This window comes from Oncorhynchus clarkii, unplaced genomic scaffold, assembly GCF_045791955.1.
Source record: "Oncorhynchus clarkii lewisi isolate Uvic-CL-2024 unplaced genomic scaffold, UVic_Ocla_1.0 unplaced_contig_11082_pilon_pilon, whole genome shotgun sequence".
Lineage (NCBI taxonomy): Eukaryota > Metazoa > Chordata > Actinopteri > Salmoniformes > Salmonidae > Oncorhynchus > Oncorhynchus clarkii.
Window position 1 is genome coordinate 200,515 of NW_027260899.1, and position 19,486 is coordinate 220,000.

Consider the following 19,486-nt stretch of genomic DNA (forward strand, 5'->3'; position numbering starts at 1 on the left):
ATTATAATTCCATCTGTGTTCTACCTGTAGGATAATAATTCCATCTGTGTGTTCTACCTGCAGTATTATAATTCCATCTGTGTTCTACCTGCAGCGTTATAATTCCATCTGTGTTCTACCTGCAGCATTATAATTCCATCTGTGTTCTACCTGCAGCATTACAATTCCATCTGTGTTCTATCTGCAGCATTACAATTCCATCTGTGTTCTACCTGCAGCATTACAATTCCATCTGTGTTCTACCTGCAGCATTACAATTCCATCTGTGTTCTACCTGCAGCGTTATAATTCCATCTGTGTTCTACCTGCAGCGTTATAATTCCATCTGTGTTCTACCTGCAGCGTTATAATTCCATCTGTGTTCTACCTGCAGCGTTATAATTTCATCTGAGTGTTCTACCTGCAGCGTTATAATTCCGTCTGTGTGTTCTACCTGCAGCGTTATAATTCCGTCTGTGTGTTCTACCTGCAGCGTTATAATTCCGTCTGTGTGTTCTACCTGCAGCGTTATAATTCCGTCTGTGTGTTCTACCTGCAGCGTTATAATTTCGTCTGTGTGTTCTACCTGCAGCGTTATAATTCCATCTGTGTTCTACCTGCAGCGTTATAATTCCATCTGTGTTCTACCTGCAGCGTTATAATTCCATCTGTGTTCTACCTGCAGCATTATTCCTGCTTGCATGGAATAACAATATAGAGTATCAACCTTGATCTCCCTGTGAGGAGGATCCTTCACCTTACTGTAACATCTCGATGTCTCGGTCTACCTGAGACGATGATCATTCCCTGTAAGATGGTCCCCACTCTCTTTCCTGAACATCTGTTTTCTGCATGGAACCCACCTAAGCCTGCCTCTGGCTCTCCTTTTCATTGAATACATCAACCTTCATCTGCCTGTGAAGATGTCTGTTTGCCGTACTGTTAGATCTAGTGCTCTCAGGCAGGGCTGTGTTTCAGCAGCAGCAGTAGTTATCTTCCTATCTATTCTACTTCATGTGTTCTGTATAAGCACTTTGTGAAAAAGGGCATTATAAAATCAGTTAGATTGATACTCACTCTGACGCTCTCTGTCTGTGTGCATGTGTGTGCGCCTGCCTGTGTGTGTGTGCGCCTGTGTGTTAGAGGTCGACCGATTATGATTTTTCAACACCGATAACAATTATTGGAGGACCAAAAAAGCAGATACCGATTAATCGGCCAATTTATTTATTTGTAATAATGACAATTACAACAATACTGAATGAACACTTATTTTAACTTAATATAATACATCAATAAAATCAATTTAGCCTCAAGTAAATAATGAAACATGTTCAATTTGGTTCAAATAATGCAAAAACAAAGTGTTGGAGAAGAAAGTAAAAGTGCAATATGTGCCATGTAAGAAAGCTAACGTTTAAGTTCCTTGCTCAGAACATGAGAACATATGAAAGCTGGTGGTTCCTTTTAACATGAGTCTTCAATATTCCCAGGTAAGAAGTTTTAGGTTGTAGTTATTATAGGAATTTTAGGACTATTTCTCTCTATACCATTTGTATTTCATATACCTTTGGATGTTCTTATAGGCACTTTAGTATTGCCAGTGTAACAGTATAGCTTCCGTCCCTCTCCTCGCTCGCTCCTCCCTGGGCTCGAACCAGCAACACAACAACAACAGCCATCATCGAAGCAGCGTTACCCATGCAGAGCAAGGGGAACAACTACTAGAAGGCTCAGAGCGAGTGACGTTTGAAACGCTATTAGCGCGCGCTACCTAGCTAGCCATTTCACTTCGGTTACATGAGCCTCATCTCGGGAGTTGATATGCTTGAAGTCATAAACAGCGCAATGCTTGACACACAACGAAGAGCTGCTGGCAAAACGCTGTTTGAATGAATGTTTACACGCCTGCTTCTGCCTACCACCGCTCAGTCAGATACTTAGATACTTGTATGCTTAGTCAGATTATATGCAACTCAAGGCACGCTAGATAATATCTAGTAATATCATCAACCATGTGTAGTTAACTAGTGATTATGATTGATTGTTTTTTATAAGATAAGTTTAATGCCAGCTAGCAACTTACCTTGGTTTACTGCATTCGCGCAACAGGCAGTCAGTCTCCTTGTGGAGTGCAACGAGAGAGGCAGGTCGTTATTGCGTTGGACGAGTTAACTGTAAGGTTGCATGATTGGATCCCCTGAGCTGACAAGGTGAAAATCTGTCATTCTGTCCCTGAACAAGGCAGTCAACCCTCTGTTCCTAGGCTGTCATTGAAAATAAGAATGTGTTCTTAACTGACTTGCCTAGTTAAATAAAGGTATACAAAAAAATCAGGCGCCCAAAAATACAGATTTCCGATTGTTATGAAAACTTGAAATCGGCCCTAATTAATCGGCCATACCGATTAATCGGTCGATCTCTAGTGTGCGCGCGTGTGTGTGTGTGTACTTGTCTGCGTGTGTGTGAGTGTCTGTTTGCTGCAGATGCTGATAACGCTGAGCCACCACTCCTGGCCCTGTACACTGTTTTGCTCCATCCCGATAAGTCTCTCTCCTCCAGTCCGTTCCCCCCAGACCCAGTTTTACTGAACGTTCAGAAAGTTTGGCAGAACCAGGAAGGTGACCTCTGGTGTCAGCCAATCAGTGCCCAGGGAACTGGTGTCAGCCAATCAGTGTTCAGGGAGGGAGTTAGTGGACCTGAAGAGCAACTGCACTGACCTTGGTTTAACAGGCTACACGGATGTAGGGAATCACAAATGACTTGCCAAACTGTAGTGGTTTACACATTATGGTGTGCAGATACTGAAGGATTTTTCACCCTGGAACACATTGGTACCATTGCAGGGTATTATAATTGGAGAAGTACAGCAGAGTAAGGTACAGTACAATGGACCTGCCAGCAGTATGGACAGGGACTGAGGAAGCAGGGGGACTGCTTGGAGTAGCTGTCTTTACACACCTGTCAGACTGGGACTGGACTAATTGGAAGAAACCCTGGAAGGAGGATGAGAGAGAGGGAGGGAGGGAGGGAGGAGGAGGTGTGGATGGGAGATGTCAAGCCTGCTCCATGTTTGTAGTAATGGTTGCATTGTCATTGTAGAGAGAAGACTGGGCATGTTATTCTGTGTATATATAGTGGACATTGTTATTCCTTATCCACACACACCTCTGTTTCCATCACAGGGGGTTGTTGGCATCTTGGGGAGGAGGGGCTCGTTGTAATGACTGGAGATGAATGAGGGGAATGGGATTCCGCTTGTTTGATGCCATCCCATTTACTCCGTTCCAGCTGTCCTCCTCTTCGCAGCCTCCACTGGGCTTTCCATGTAACACTATGCAGAAAGACCACGGCATTATTTCAGTCCTCTGCAGTCTCTCTCATTCCACCTCCATAATCAATGGTCCTCCCTCTCCTCCATATTCCTCTCCTCCCCTGCTACAGTCATTGATAACAGAACATGTTGAAAAGCACTGTAGGTGGACTATTGATTCAACAGGGTTATTCTAGAAATTGAGAAGTGCTGTGTCCCTACGATTGTTTATTATGTGTGTGGGCAAGCACACGCGTGTGTAGGCAAGCAAGTGGGCAAGCCTGTGTGTGTGTGTGTGTATTTATGGGCACTCTAGTAGTGTGCCTGCTTGTTCTACTGTCATTGTCTGTTTCTCCTCTAACAAACTCCCCTCCCTTCTCTCTCTTTCAGTCCATCATGGAACAGTTCAACCCCTGCTTGCGGAACTTCGTTGCCATGGGGAAGAGCTATGAGAAGGCCCTATCCAGTGAGTGTTCTATTCTTCTTCTCCTCTAATCTGGTTCTGTGGCCTGTTCTTCTCTTCTCTGTTTGTCATCTGTTCCTCACCTCGCTCTCTCTTTCTCCTGCTCTGACTCTCTCCCTCTCCTCTCCTTCCACTCCTCTCCCTCTCCTCTACAGGTCTAGGCAGCCAGTCACCAGCCTCCTGCTCTCACTCTCTCCTCTCCTCCCACTCCTCTCCCTCTCCTCTCCAGGTCTAGGCAGCCAGTCACCAGCCTCCTGCTCTCACTCTCTCCTCTCCTCCCACTCCTCTCCCTCTCCTCTCCTGGTCTAGGCAGCCAGTCACCAGCCTCCTGCTCTCACTCTCTCCTCTCCTCCCACTCCTCTCCCTCTCATCTCCAGGTCTAGGCAGCCAGTCACCCTCCTCTCCCTCTCCTCTCCTTCCACTCCTCTCCCTCTCCTCTCCAGGTCTAGGCAGCCAGTCACCAGCCTCCTGCTCTCACTCTCTCCTCTCCTCTCCTCCCACTCCTCTCCCTCTCCTCTCCAGGTCTAGGCAGCCAGTCACCAGTCTTCTTTGTGCCGTCTCATTTAAAGAAAGAGATGATATTTCTCATCCTGACACCGTAGCAGTCATACAGCCAGTCTTATCATCTGGTCTGCAACCCCTGGCACAGCCTCAGGAGTGAGGATGTTTCCCAAACGGTATCCTGTTCCCTACATAGTGCACAACTTTAGCTTAGAGGGAATAGGGTGTTGTTTGGGACTCAGACAGAGAGGTGTGTTGCAGAGCAGCAGTACAATCAACGCCTGGGTCCTAATCAGAGCAGAGCAGCAGTACAATTAACAGCTGGGTCCTAATCAGAGCAGAGATGGAGCACTGTGTACCTCTGGTGGAGTGATAGACAGTTCACTATAAAAGATCTGATAGACAATGGAAGTGTGTGTGTGTGTTAGCTCACTCTTTGGTTTTACTAAAGAGGTTTAGGAGAGCAGACGAGTACAGATGGACTTATCACACAGAGGACAGAGTGTAGTTGAACCTAACTTGCTCAGATATCTCTCACTTTGTACCGTAGGTCAGGTCTGTCAACACCCCCAATACACACCACTGACACAAGAACACATTAGCTGACAGAAGAGTCTATCACTGTCTCCTCAACACTGAATATATCCAGATAACTTGGTGGGATACTAATCCATGAAGGAGTCTGCCCTCTACAGTGGGATAATGACCCATGAAGGAGTCTGCCCTCTGCAGTGGGATAATAACCCATGAGGAGTCTGCCCTCTGCAGTGGGATAATAATCCATGAGGAGTCTGCCCTCTGCAGTGGGATAATAACCCATGAAGGAGTCTGCCCTCTGCAGTGGGATAATGACCCATGAAGTAGTCTGCCCTCTGCAGTGGGATAATAACCCATGAGGAGTCTGCCCTCTGCAGTGGGATAATAATCCATGAGGAGTCTGCCCTCTGCAGTGGGATAATAACCCATGAAGGAGTCTGCCCTCTGCAGTGGGATAATAACCCATGAAGGAGTCTGCCCTCTGCAGTGGGATAATGACCCATGAAGTAGTCTGCCCTCTGCAGTGGGATAATAACCCATGAGGAGTCTGCCCTCTGCAGTGGGATAATAATCCATGAGGAGTCTGCCCTCTGCAGTGGGATAATAATCCATGAGGAGTCTGCCCTCTGCAGTGGGATAATAACCCATGAAGGAGTCTGCCCTCTGCAGTGGGATAATAACCCATGAAGGAGTCTGCCCTCTGCAGCGGGATAATAACCCATGAAGGAGTCTGCCCTCTGCAGTGGGATAATGATCCATGAAGGAGTCTGCCCTCTGCAGTGGGATAATAACCCATGAAGGAGTCTGCCCTCTGCAGTGGGATAATAACCCATGAAGGAGTCTGCCCTCTGCAGTGGGTTGGTGGGTCAGGGGGGTCTAGCTCCTCCTCTGACTGGCTGGTCTCTGACCCCCCCCTTCACCCCATGCCAGTTTATCTGTTCCTGGTAGGTCTAATAGGGAGACCTGGAGGATTGGCCCAGGCCAGTTGATCTGTTCTTGGTAGGCTGGGCAGGCCTAATAGGGAGACCTGGAGGATTGGCCCAGGCCAGTTGATCTGTTCTTGGTAGGCTGGGCAGGTCTAATAGGGAGACCTGGAGGATTGGTCCAGGCCAGTTTATCTGTTCTTGGTAGGCTGGGCAGGTCTAATAGGGAGACCTGGAGGATTGGCCCAGGCCAGTTTATCTGTTCTTGGTAGGCTGGGCAGGTCTAATAGGGAGACCTGGAGGATTGGTCCAGGCCAGTTTATCTGTTCTTGGTAGGCTGGGCAGGTCTAATAGGGAGATCTGGAGGATTGGTCCAGGCCAGTTTATCTGTTCTTGGTAGGCTGGGCAGGTCTAATAGGGAGACCTGGAGGATTGGCCCAGGCCAGTTTATCTGTTCTTGGTAGGCTGGGCAGGTCTAATAGGGAGACCTGGAGGATTGGCCCAGGCCAGTTGATCTGTTCTTGGTAGGCTGGGCAGGTCCAATAGGGAGACCTGGAGGATTGGCCCAGGCCAGTTTATCTGTTCTTGGTAGGCTGGGCAGGTCTAATAGGGAGACCTGGAGGATTGGCCCAGGCCAGTTGATCTGTTCTTGGTAGGCTGGGCAGGTCCAATAGGGAGACCTGGAGGATTGGCCCAGGCCAGTTGATCTGTTCTTGGTAGGCTGGGCAGGTCTAATAGGGAGACGTGGAGGATTGGCCCAGGCCAGTTGATCTGTTCTTGGTAGGCTGGACAGGTCTAATAGGGAGACCTGGAGGATTGGTCCAGGCCAGTTTATCTGTTCTTGGTAGGCTGGGCAGGTCTAATAGGGAGACGTGGAGGATTGGCCCAGGCCAGTTAGGCCATTAAGAGGTGAGTGAAGAGGAGGGGGCGTGGGTGGACACATGCTGTAAACCCATATGGTCGTGTTAGTCAGTAGTAAGTAACTAAGCTTTAGTCTGAGCCTCAACGGTCCATAGGGCAGGAGCCTGTCTTGTTTTTGTAACGTGAGGCAGCTTGGTGTACAAGTTCACCCCCTGGACAGGACTCTTCTGTTGGCTGGGACTGGGGGCTGGGGACTGGGGACTGGGGCTGGGGACTGGGGACTGGACTGGGGACTGGGGGCTGGGGACTGGGACTGGGGGATGGGACTGGGGGCTGGGACTGGGGGCTGGGGACTGGGGCTTGGACTGGGGACTGGGGACTGGGACTGGGAGGGACTGGGTCTGGGGCTGCGGCTGGGAGGGGCTGGGGGCTGGGACTGGGGGCTGGGACTGGGGCTATAGGAGTCCATTTGGAATTCTGCATGTCAAGGGAGTTGCATCCTACCCCTGAGTAGATGGTGTCCTCTCTTTAAGGTAGCTAGGAAGTGGTGGATCACTACCCTGTCTGCCCCTTCTCTCCCCACCCACTGTCTGCTGCCCAGTTATAGGCCCTAATCCTCTGGTCTGTTCCTCTTCATTACGTTGGTCCTGTCTGACCCTCTACATTCTGTTGGTCCTGTCTGTCCCTCTACATTATGTTGGTCCTGTCTGTCCCTCTACATTCTGTTGGTCCTGTCTGTCCCTCTACATTCTGTTGGTCCTGTCTGTCCCTCTACATTACGTTGGTCCTGTCTGTCCCTCTACATTACGTTGGTCCTGTCTGTCTCTCTACATTCTGTTGGTCCTGTCTGTCCCTCTACATTCTGTTGGTCCTGTCTGTCCCTCTTCATTATGTTGGTCCTGTCTGTCCCTCTACATTATGTTGGTCCTGTCTGTCCCTCTACATTATGTTGGTCATGTCTGTCCCTCTACATTCTGTTGGTCCTGTCTGTCCCTCTACATTATGTTGGTCCTGTCTGTCCCTCTACATTATGTTGGTCCTGTCTGTCCCTCTACATTATGTTGGTCCTGTCTGTCCCTCTACATTATGTTGGTCCTGTCTGTCCCTCTACATTCTGTTGGTCCTGTCTGTCCCTCTACATTATGTTGGTCCTGTCTGTCCCTCTACATTATGTTGGTCCTGTCTGTCCCTCTACATTATGTGGGTCCTGTCTGTCCCTCTACATTACGTGGGTCCTGTCTGTCCCTCTACATTCTGTTGGTCCTGTCTGTCCCTCTACATTACGTTGGTCCTGTCTGTCCCTCTACATTATGTTGGTCCAGTCTCTCCCTCTACATTACGTTGGTCCTGTCTGTCCCTCTACATTATGTGGGTCCTGTCTGTCCCTCTACATTATGTTGGTCCTGTCTGTCCCTCTACATTCTGTTGGTCCTGTCTGTCCCTCTACATTATGTTGGTCCTGTCTGTCCCTCTACATTATGTGGGTCCTGTCTGTCCCTCTACATTCTGTTGGTCCTGTCTGTCCCTCTACATTACGTTGGTCCTGTCTGTCCCTCTCCATTATGTTGGTCCTGTCTGTCCCTCTACATTATGTTGGTCCTGTCTCTCCCTCTACATTACGTTGGTCCTGTCTGTCCCTCTACATTACGTTGGAAGGAAGTAAAGTAACTCTGCTAATCTACCCCAACACACACACACTGCCCACTATTAGCTGTGTGTTGAAGAGGGCGTGCGCGCACACACACACACACACACACACACACACACACACACAAAACCCCCCCTGCAGACACAAATATATATTGACATTTATATCAACACTCCCACATAATCAGACTGAGCATTTCAGTGGCAAAAGGAGGCACAAGGAGGCACAAGGAGGCAAAAGGAAATAAAGTATTACATATATATTTGTTATTGTCATGAAATAAACAGAGATGTATTAGACAAACAGTGATGATACAAAAATCAAATGAAAACACTACATGGGGGCTTGAAACTAGAAAAGGCCTATTACTAATCAATCACCCTTAAAGAGTTAACAAACCTACTCCATCCTCATCTGATCTCTACTGTCAATCAATACAGCTAATACCAACCAGTGCTCCAGCCCTTCCACAAGGCAGGCTGTAACTTCCAATCCAGAACAATATCCATCTGAACCCAGATCCCCCTACCGGCTGGGCTGGGCGGGGCGGAGCTGGACTGGGCGGAGCTGGGCTGGGCGGGGCTGGGCTGGATATGACAAGTGAGGAGTTGTTCAGGCGGACCAGAGTTAGCCACCGCTGCTGCCAGTCAGCCAGTCTACTTGTCCACTGTCAGTGATGATGGATAGTGGGCTGGTTTGTTCATGTTCAGTCAGACTCGGGGCCAGAGTTGGCCACTGCTTCTGTCAGCCTGTTTGGGGAGCGGCAGGTTGGCAGGCAACAGTGGTGTCTGACTTTGGCCCACTCTGGTTCTCACTTCTCACAGCCTGTCAGTCCCCTGTGAGTGTTGACAGCCACAGCAGAGGTCTGGTCTAGGTTGAATCCAGCTAGCTGCACTACACAGCCCATAATAACAAGTTGTTCAGGATCCAGCTAGCTGCACTACACAGCCCATAATAACATGTTGTTCAGGATCCAGCTAGCTACTGTAGTATTGTCCTCTCTCTCTCTCTCTCTCTCTCTCTCCATATGACACACACCATTACTACTGTAGCATTGTCCTCTCTCTCCACATGACACACACCATTACTACTGTAGCATTGTCCTCTCTCTCTCTCTCTCTCCATATGACACACACCATTACTACTGTAGCATTGTCCTCTCTCTCTCTCTCTCTCCACATGACACACACCATTACTACTGTAGCATTGTCCTCTCTCTCTCTCTCTCTCTCTCTCTCTCTCTCCACATGACACACACCATTACTACTGTAGCATTGTCCTCTCTCTCTCTCTCTCTCCATATGACACACACCATTACTACTGTAGCATTGTCCTCTCTCTCTCCATATGACACACACCATTACTACTGTAGCATTGTCCTCTCTCTCTCTCTCCACATGACACACACCATTACTACTGTAGCATTGTCCTCTCTCTCTCTCTCTCTCTCTCCATATGACACACACCATTACTACTGTAGCATTGTCCTCTCTCTCTCTCTCTCTCTCTCCACATGACACACACCATTACTACTGTAGTATTGTCCTCTCTCTCTCTCTCTCCACATGACACACACCATTACTACTGTAGCATTGTCCTCTCTTTCTCTCCACATGACACACACCATTACTACTGTAGCATTGTCCTCTCTCTCTCTCTCTCTCTCTCTCTCTCTCCACATGAGACACACCATTACTACTGTAGCATTGTCCTCTCTCTCTCTCTCTCCACATGAGACACACCATTACTCTCTATAGCATCGTCCTCTCTCTCCACATGAGAAACACCATTACTCTCTATAGCATCATCTTCTCTCTCGACGTGAGGATGTGTGCGTCTTTATAGGCCACGGAGTTGCCCTCTACCTCTCTACCTCTGACCCTGATCTCATGCTGTTCTTCCTCTGTCCCCAGATGTGACGTTTGCTGCTAAGGGCTACTTTGATGCCCTGGTGAGGATGGGAGAGCTAGCCAGTGAGAGCCAGGGATCCAAGGACATGGGTGAGTAGTAGCCAATCAGCTGTCAGGATGTTGGGTCCCGCCTGTCCATTGGACCTAAAGGGGTATTCAGTGCTGGCCAATGCTTGTCTTAGTGTTTGTACTGTAAGTCCGTTTGTCCGTGTCTATCAGCTGCTACATATCTCTTTCCCTTCTCTGGACCTAAAGGGGGCTGTTAACTGGGCTCTCCTGCTGGCCAACACACACACAGTCACTTCCTGTGTTTGTGTCACAGTAATGTCAGGTCTGTAGAGAGACGACCCAGTCTTTGTTTTCCACGCAGGCAGCGTTGTGGGGTCACTCCTACACTCTAAAATGAAAAGCTTCCTGGAAGATCCTTTAGGGGTTCTTCAAATTGAACTGTGGGGGAACCTCTCAGTTCCTCAAAGAACCCCCTTAATGGTTCCTCAAAGAACCCCCTTAATGGTTCCCCAAAGAACCCCCTTAATGGTTCCTCAAAGAACCCCCTTAATGGTTCCTCAAAGAACCCCCTTAATGGTTCCTCAAAGAACCCCCTTAATGGTTCCTCAAAGAACCCCCTTAATGGTTCCTCAAAGAACCCCCTTAATGGTTCCTCAAAGAACCCCCTTAATGGTTCCTCAAAGAACCCCCTTAATGGTTCCTCAAAGAACCCCCTTAATGGTTCCTCAAAGAACCTTTTTGGGTAATATTTTTTTTACCCACCACTATTATTATTACTAATATGCATAACAATAACAGAATATTTGAGTGTTTTATGATTTTAGTGTAGAAGCAGAATAAAAAAATGTAAATATGAGGTAAACTCACAGCAGAACTCCAAGTTCAATCCGTTTCTCCTCTGGCATGTTAATGTGTTGATGTCCTTTGTCTCCACAGCCAGAATGATTTGTCAGTGCATGATGATGGAACAGGTTTCCAGTTCTATTCATCAGTGATGTAGGGATGTAGGGAGGGTGAAGTCTGAGAAAACAAAAATATGAATTATACAGATGAGTAACAAAACGTGCACATGACCGTATTCAAACCTTGTTATTGTGGTAAATGTGAATGAAAACATTGTTCACTTCTGACTGGTTTTCATACACACATCTTGTCCGTAACGTAGAGACCTCTGGGATCTTCGTTGAAGAGGTCAGAGAGGAGGAAGAGGACTGCTGCTAGAAGGTTTTAGAGAAACCATTCATACAAATGTAATGATAATGTAATGCAGATCACATGTAGGTTATGTGACAAACCAATACCATTTGTACATACCTTTGTGTGCCTTCTCGTCAGTACTCAAATCAAATCAAATTTATTTATATAGCCCTTCGTACATCAGCTGATATCTCAAAGTGCTGTACAGAAACCCAGCCTAAAACCCCAAACAGCAAGCAATGCAGGTGTAGAATCACGGTGGCTAGGAAAAACTCCCTAGAAAGGCCAAAACCTAGGAAGAAACCTAGAGAGGAACCAGGCTATGTGGGGTGGCCAGTCCTCTTCTGGCTGTGCCGGGTGGATATACTCCTACAGACACATAAGTGGGCCGTTCAGTCATCTGCACCTATAGCCTTCAACATATTCTTCTTTCTTTGTTGATTAACATCCTTTGATTTTGGTCAATTTTCTGATTATAAAGAATTTTAAAAGGGAGAAAGTGCCCGACCAACGCAGGGAGAAAGTGCCCGACCAACGCAGGGAGAAAGTGCCCGACCAACGCAGGGAGAAAGTGCCCGACCAACGCAGGGAGAAAGTGCCCGACCAACGCAGGGAGAAAGTGCCCGACCAACGCAGGGAGAAAGTGCCCGACCAACGCAGGGAGAAAGTGCCCGACCAACGCAGGGAGAAAGTGCCCGACCAACGCAGGGAGAAAGTGCCCGACCAACGCAGGGAGAAAGTGCCCGACCAACGCAGGGAGAAAGTGCCCGACCAACTCAGGGAGAAAGTGCCCGACCAACACAGCCAACAAATATGAAATGAAATAAATTAATATCAACGTATCGACGTATCAATATCAGACGAGCTGGAGTTCGACCGATTTATGATTTTTCATAGCAGATACTGATTATTGGAGGACCAAAAAAAGCCAATACCGATGAATCAGGCGTTTTATTTATTTATTATTAATATATATTTTTGTAATAATGACAATTACAACAATACTAAATGAACACTTTTATTTATTTATTTATTTATTTTTTATTTTTTTAATTTTACACCTTTTTCTCCCCAATTTCATGGTATCCAATTGTTGTAGTAGCTACTATCTTGTCTCATCGCTACAACTCCCGTACGGGCTCGGGAGAGACGAAGGTTGAAAGTCATGCGTCCTCCGATACACAACCAACCAAGCCGCTGCTTCTTTAACACAGCGCACATCCAACCCGGAAGCCAGCCGCACCAATGCGCCGGAGGAAACACCGTGCATCTGGCCACCTTGGCTAGCGTACACTGCGCCCAGCCCGCCACAGGAGTTGCTGGTGCGAGATGAGACAAGGACACCCCTACCGACCAAGCCCTCCCTAACCCGGGCGACGCTAGGCCAATTGTGCGTCGCCCCACGGACCTCCCGGTCGCGGCCGGTTACGACAGAGCCTGGGCGCGAACCCAGGACTCTGATGGCACAGCTGGCGCTGCGTACAGCGCCCTTAACCACTGCGCCACCCGGGAGGCCCAGAACACTTTTATTTTAACTTAATATAATAGATACAAATCAATTTAGTCTCAAATAAATAATGAAACGTGTTCAATTTGGTTTAAATAATGCAAAAACAAAGTGTTGGAGAAGAAAGTAAAAGTGCAATATGTGCCATGTAAGAAAGCTTACGTTTAAGTTCCTTGCTCAGAACAAGAGAACATATGAAAGCTGGTGGTTCCTTTTAACATGAGTCGTCAATATTCCAAGGTAAGAAGTTTTAGGTTGTAGTTATTATAGGACTATTTCTCTCTCTACCATTTGCATTTCATATACCTTTGACTATTGGATGTCCTTATAGGCACTTCAGTATTGCCAGCCTAATCTCGGGAGTTGATAGGCTTGAAGTCATAAACAGCGCTGTGCATCCCAGCATTGCTAAGAGCTGGTGGCAAACCAGGAAAGTGCTGTTTGAATGAATGCTTACGAGCCTGCTGCTGCCTACCACCGCTCAGTCAGACTGCTCTATCAAATATCAAATCATATACTTAATTATAATAAACACACGGATTACGCTTTGGTCATTAATATGGTCAAATCCGGAAACTATCATTTTGAAAACAAAATGTTTATTCTTTCAGTGAAATATGGAACCGTTCTGTATTTTATCTAACTGGTGGCATCCCTCAATCTAAATATTGCTGTTACATTGCACAATCGTCAATGTTATGTCATAATTATGTACAATTCTGGCAAATTAATTACGGTCTTTGTTAGGAAGGAGCCAGGCGGCCCAAACTGTTGCATATACCCTGACTCTCCTTGCAGAACGCAAGAGAAGTGACACAATTTCCCATGTTAATATTGCCTGCTAACATGCATTTCTTTTAACTAAATATGCAGGTTTAAAATACACAAAAATAAAGGGAACACTAAAATAACACATCCTAGATCTGAATGAATGAAACATTCTTATTAAATACTTTTTTCTTTACATAGTTGAATGTGCTGACAACAAAATCACACAAAAATGATCAATGGAAATCAAATTTATCAACCCATGGAGGTCTGGATTTGGAGTCACACTCAAAATGAAAGTGGAAAACCACACTACAGGCTGATCCAACTTTGATGTAATGTCCTTAAAACAAGTCAAAATGAGGCTCAGTAGTGTGTGTGGCCTCCACGTGCCTGTATGACCTCCCTACAACGCCTGGGCATGCTCCTGATGAGGTGGCGGATGGTCTCTTGAGGGATCTCCTCCCAGACCTGGACTAAAGCATCCGCCAACTCCTGGACAGTCTGTGGAGCAATGTGGTGTTGGTGGATAGAGCGAGACATGATGTCCCAGATGTGCTCAATTGGATTCAGGTCTGGGGAACGGGCGGGCCAGTCCATAGCATCAATGCCTTCCTCTTGCAGGAACTGCAGACACACTCCAGCCACATGAGGTCTAGCATTGTCTTGCATTAGGAGGAACCCAGGGCCTACCGCACCAGCATATGTGGGGTCTCACAAGGGGTCTGAGGATCTAATCTCGGTACCTAATGGCAGTCAGGCTACCTCTGGTGAGCACTTGGAGGGCTGTGCTTTGATTTGATTTTGCTGTGCTTTGATTTCACAGAAGTGTGATTGACTTGGAGTTACATTGTGTTGTTTAAGTGTTCCCTTTATTTTTTTGAGCAGTGTATATACTTGTGTGTTGATTTTAAGAAAGGCATTGATGTTTATGGTTAGGTTTAATGACCGTTCTTTTTTCGCGCTTATTAAATTTTTGCGCTTATTAAATCATCACCCGTTTGGTGAAGTAGGCTGTGATTCGATGATAAATTAACAGGCACCGCATCGATTATATGCAACGCAGGACAAGCTAGTTAACCTAGTAATATCATCAACCATGTGTAGTTAACTAGTGATTATGTGAAGATTGTTTTTTATAAGATAAGTTTAATGCTAGCTAGCACCTTACCTTGGCTCCATGCTGCACTCGTGTAACAGGTGGTCAGCCTGCCACGCAGTCTCCTCGTGGAGTGCAATGTAATCGGCGTCCAAAATTCAGATTACTGATTGTTATGAATTTGAAATCGACCCTAATTAATCGTCCATTCAGATGAATCGTTCGACCTCTAATACAAGCAGAAACCTTTAACTGGACATAGGATGTCACTTTTGACCAGGGCCCTATGGGTAATGAGGTGCCATTTTCAACTCGCACCTTGTCAACGTGGAGGAGACCGATGTATGATGAGGATAGAGAAGGAGAGAGAAAGAGGAGACCGATGTATGATGAGGATAGAGAAGGAGAGAAAGAGGAGACCGATGTATGATGAGGATAGAGAAGGAGAGAGAAAGAGGAGGCCGATGTATGATGAGGATAGAGAAGGAGAGAGAAAGAGGAGACCGATGTATGATGAGGATAGAGAAGGAGAGAGAAAGAGGAGACCGATGTATGATGAGGATAGAGAAGGAGAGAGAAAGAAGAGACCGATGTATGATGAGGATAGAGGAGACCGATGTATGATGAGGATAAAGGAGAGAGAAAGAGGAGACCGATGTATGATGAGGATAAAGGAGAGAGAAAGAGGAGACCGATGTATGATGAGGATAGAGAAGAGAGAAAGAGGAGACCGATGTATGATGAGGATAGAGAAGAGAGAAATAGGAGACCGATGTATGATGAGGATAGAGAAGGAGAGAGAAAGAGGAGACCGATGTATGATGAGGATAGAGGAGAGAGAAAGAGGAGACCGACGTATGATGAGGATAGAGGAGAGAGAAAGAGGAGACCGACGTATGATGAGGATAGAGAAGGAGAGAGAAAGAAGAGACCGATGTATGATGAGGATAGAGGAGACCGATGTATGATGAGGATAAAGGAGAGAGAAAGAGGAGACCGATGTATGATGAGGATAGAGAAGAGAGAAAGAGGAGACCGATGTATGATGAGGATAGAGAAGGAGAGAGAAAGAAGAGACCGATGTATGATGAGGATAGAGGAGACCGATGTATGATGAGGATAAAGGAGAGAGAAAGAGGAGACCGATGTATGATGAGGATAGAGAAGGAGAGAGAAAGAGGAGACCGATGTATGATGAGGATAGAGAAGGAGAGAGAAAGAGGAGACCGATGTATGATGAGGATAGAGAAGGAGAGAGAAAGAGGAGACCGATGTATGATGAGGATAGAGAAGGAGAGAGAAAGAGGAGACCGATGTATGATGAGGATAGAGAAGGAGAGAGAAAGAGGAGACCGATGTATGATGAGGATAGAGAAGGAGAGAGAAAGAGGAGACCGATGTATGATGAGGATAGAGAAGGAGAGAGAAAGAGCGAGAGGTGACGTCGTCTGCAAATTAGATTTCAAAAAGTAATTTCATTTTGTGACAGACAGCAGCTTGGTGGATTTGATTCAGTTCCACTTAAAAGTGGATTGGTTTCAGCTCAGAGGGGGTGTGTGTGTGTGTGTGTGTGTGTCCCCTTCCTTGTGTCCTGGTCCATTTATAAAGGTCTACAGATCCACAAGTTGACAGGAGCTGCTGCCCTCAGATACAATAGTTGCCGTGGCAACAGTGTTTTATCTCCACTCTGGGGACATCAGTCTCTGTGAAGACATCAGTGTCTGTGATAGGATTCTCCTCTCCTTGATCCATGAACAACAAGCTGTTTATTCTGACAGGTTTTCATGGCTCTGTTCTGTAGGGTGTAGTAGGACAGCTGTGGGGTGTTCTGTTGTAGGACAGCTTGGGGGGGGGGGGGTGGATCTGTAGTAGGACAGCTGTGGGGTGTTCTGTAGTAGGAGAGCTGGGGGGTGTTCTGTAGTAGGACAGCTGTGGAGTGTTCTGTAGTAGGACAGCTGTGGGATGTTCTGTAGTAGGAGAGCTGGGGGGTGTTCTGTAGTAGGACAGCTGTGGGGTGTTCTGTTGTAGGACAGCTTGGGGGGGGGGTGGATCTGTAGTAGGACAGCTGTGGGGTGTTCTGTAGTAGGACAGCTGTGGGGTGTTCTGTAGTAGGAGAGCTGGGGGGTGTTCTGTAGTAGGACAGCTGTGGGGTGTTCTGTTGTAGGACAGCTTGGGGGGGGGGTGGATCTGTAGTAGGACAGCTGTGGGGTGTTCTGTAGTAGGACAGCTGTGGGGTGTTCTGTAGTAGGAGAGCTGGGGGTGTTCTGTAGTAGGACAGCTATGGGGTGTTCTGTAGTAGGACAGCTGTGGGGTGTTCTGTAGTAGGACAGCTGTGGGGTGTTCTGTAGTAGGACAGCTGTGGGGTGTTCTGTAGTAGGACAGCTGTGGGGTGTTCTGTAGTAGGACAGCTGTGGGGTGTTCTGTAGTAGGACAGCTGTGGGGTGTTTTGTAGTAGGACAGCTGTGGGGTGTTTTGTAGTAGGACAGCTGTGGGGTGTTTTGTAGTAGGACAGCTGTGGGGTGTTCTGTAGTAGGACAGCTGTGGGGTGTTCTGTAGTAGGAGAGCTGTGGGGTGTTCTGTAGTAGGAGAGCTGTGGGGTGTTCTGTAGGAGGACAGCTGTGGGGTGTTCTGTAGGAGGACAGCTGTGGGGTGTTCTGTAGAAGGACAGGTGGGGGGGGGGGGGTGTTCTGTAGGAGGACAGCTGTGGGGTGTTCTGTAGTAGGAGAGCTGTGGGGTGTTCTGTAGTAGGACAGCTGGGGAGGGGTGTTCTGTAGTAGGAGAGCTGTGGGGTGTTCTGTAGTAGGACAGCTGGGGGGGGGGGTGTTCTGTAGTAGGAGAGCTGTGGGGTGTTCTGTAGAAGGACAGCTGGGGGGTGGGGGGGGCGGTGTTCTGTAGGAGGACAGCTGTGGGGTGTTCTGTAGTAGGAGAGCTGGGGGGGGGGGGGGGGGGGGGGTGTTCTGTAGTAGGACAGCTGGGGGGGGGGGGGGGGGTGTTCTGGAAGGTGTAGTACAGCGTAGTTGGGGCTTCCCTGAGCTAATCAGTCAGCCAGAGGGAAAGACATGAAAGTGATGTGTGGATGTTTTATTCAGTAAAAGCGCTTTTAATTTAACATTTACACGTTAGTCATTTAGCAGACGCTCTTATCCAGACAGACGTACAGTTAGTTAATCTTCTGAAGAGGGCTAGGTGAGACAACCACATATCTGTCATAGTAAGTACATTTTTCCTCAGTAGCTATCAGTACAGTCAGCTCTAGTGGGGGAAAGTGGGAGTGTTAGTTCATGAAAGGTATGTTTTTGTGGGGGAGGGGGGAGGGGGGGGGGGGGGGTGCTGTGGGATTTTCCACACCACACACACAGCCCTGAGCCCTGAGAGGTTTCCCATTGATTTCAAGGTGTTACCATGTGTGGGAATCAGACCATATCTCATATCATTTACCCAGCTCAGACCCTCTACAGGAACACGATGTCTGTCCCATAGAGGTGTGTCTTTCTCCAGGATAGCTATGTGTGTGAAACCGATCCCCCTCTTCTCCATAGGTTTTCTCAACAGGTTAAACTATATATTTGAAATGATTCATTCCTCTGTGTGTGTGTGTGTGCGTGCGTGTGCGTGTGAAATCAAAGTGTGAATAATTCCAACACATCACCATGTTTTTGATAATAACACTACATAACTGTTGTTCCAATTTCTACTCTTCCATACTACGTGTAGACCACACCCACTTTCCCCTGTAGTTGTAGCTCCCTCTCTAGGTAGACCACACCCACTTTCCCCTGTAGTTGTAGCTCCCTCTCTAGGTAGACCACACCCACTTTCCCCTGTAGTTGTAGCTCCCTCTCTAGGTAGACCACACCCACTTTCCCCTGTAGTTGTAGCTCCCTCTCTAGGTAGACCACACCCACTTTCCCCTGTAGTTGTAGCTCCCTCTCTAGGTAGACCACACCCACTTTCCCCTGTAGTTGTAGCTCCCTCTAGGTGGACCACACCTACTTTCCCCTGTAGTTGTAGCTCTCTCTCTCTAGGTAGACCACACCCACTTTCCCCTGTAGTTGTAGCTCCCTCTCTAGGTAGACCACACCCACTTTCCCCTGTAGTTGTAACTCCCTCTCTAGGTAGACCACACCCACTTTCCCCTATAGTTCTAGCTCCCTCTCTAGGTAGACCACACCCACTTTCCCCTGTAGTTGTTACTCCCTCTCTAGGTAGACCACACCCACTTTCCCCTGTAGTTGTAGCTCCCTGTCTAGGTAGACCACACCCACTTTCCCCTGTAGTTGTAGCTCTCTCTCTCTCTCTAGGTAGACCACACCCACTTTCCCCTGTAGTTGTAGCTCCCTCTCTCTCTCTCTCTCTAGGTAGACCACCCCCACTTTCCCCTGTAGTTGTAGCTCCCTCTCTAGGTAGACCACACCCACTTTCCCCTGTAGTTGTAGCTCCCTCTAGGTGGACCACACCCACTTCCCCTGTAGTTGTAGCTCTCTCTCAGTAGACCACACCCACTTTCCCCTGTAGTTGTAGCTCTCTCTAGGTAGACCACACCCACTTTCCCCTGTAGTTGTAGCTCTCTCTAGGTAGACCACACCTACTTTCCCCTGTAGTTGTAGCTCTCTCTCTAGGTAGGCCACACCCACTTTCCCCTGTAGTTCTAGCTCTCTCTAGGTAGACCACACCCACTTTCCCCTGTAGTTGTAGCTCTTTCTCTCTTTAGGTAGACCACACCCACATTCACTTGTAGTTGTACCTCTCCCTCTCTCTGGGTAGACCACAC

General features: G+C 47.6%; 1 protein-coding gene across 5 annotated transcripts in view; it reads left to right on the top strand.

Moving 5' to 3' along the window:
* Window positions 1-19,486, top strand: part of LOC139402151 (BAR/IMD domain-containing adapter protein 2-like) — a 143,648-nt gene that overhangs the window by 41,026 nt on the left and 83,136 nt on the right. For all 5 annotated transcript variants that reach the window (XR_011633235.1, XM_071146236.1, XM_071146234.1 and 2 more), the window contains exons 2-3: window positions 3,683-3,758; window positions 10,139-10,225. Coding sequence is in view for 4 of the 5 variants with exons in the window: in XM_071146236.1 (XP_071002337.1) it covers window positions 3,683-3,758; window positions 10,139-10,225 (163 nt within the window). In the remaining variant the exon portion in view is untranslated. The remainder of the gene's footprint in view (window positions 1-3,682; window positions 3,759-10,138; window positions 10,226-19,486) is intronic.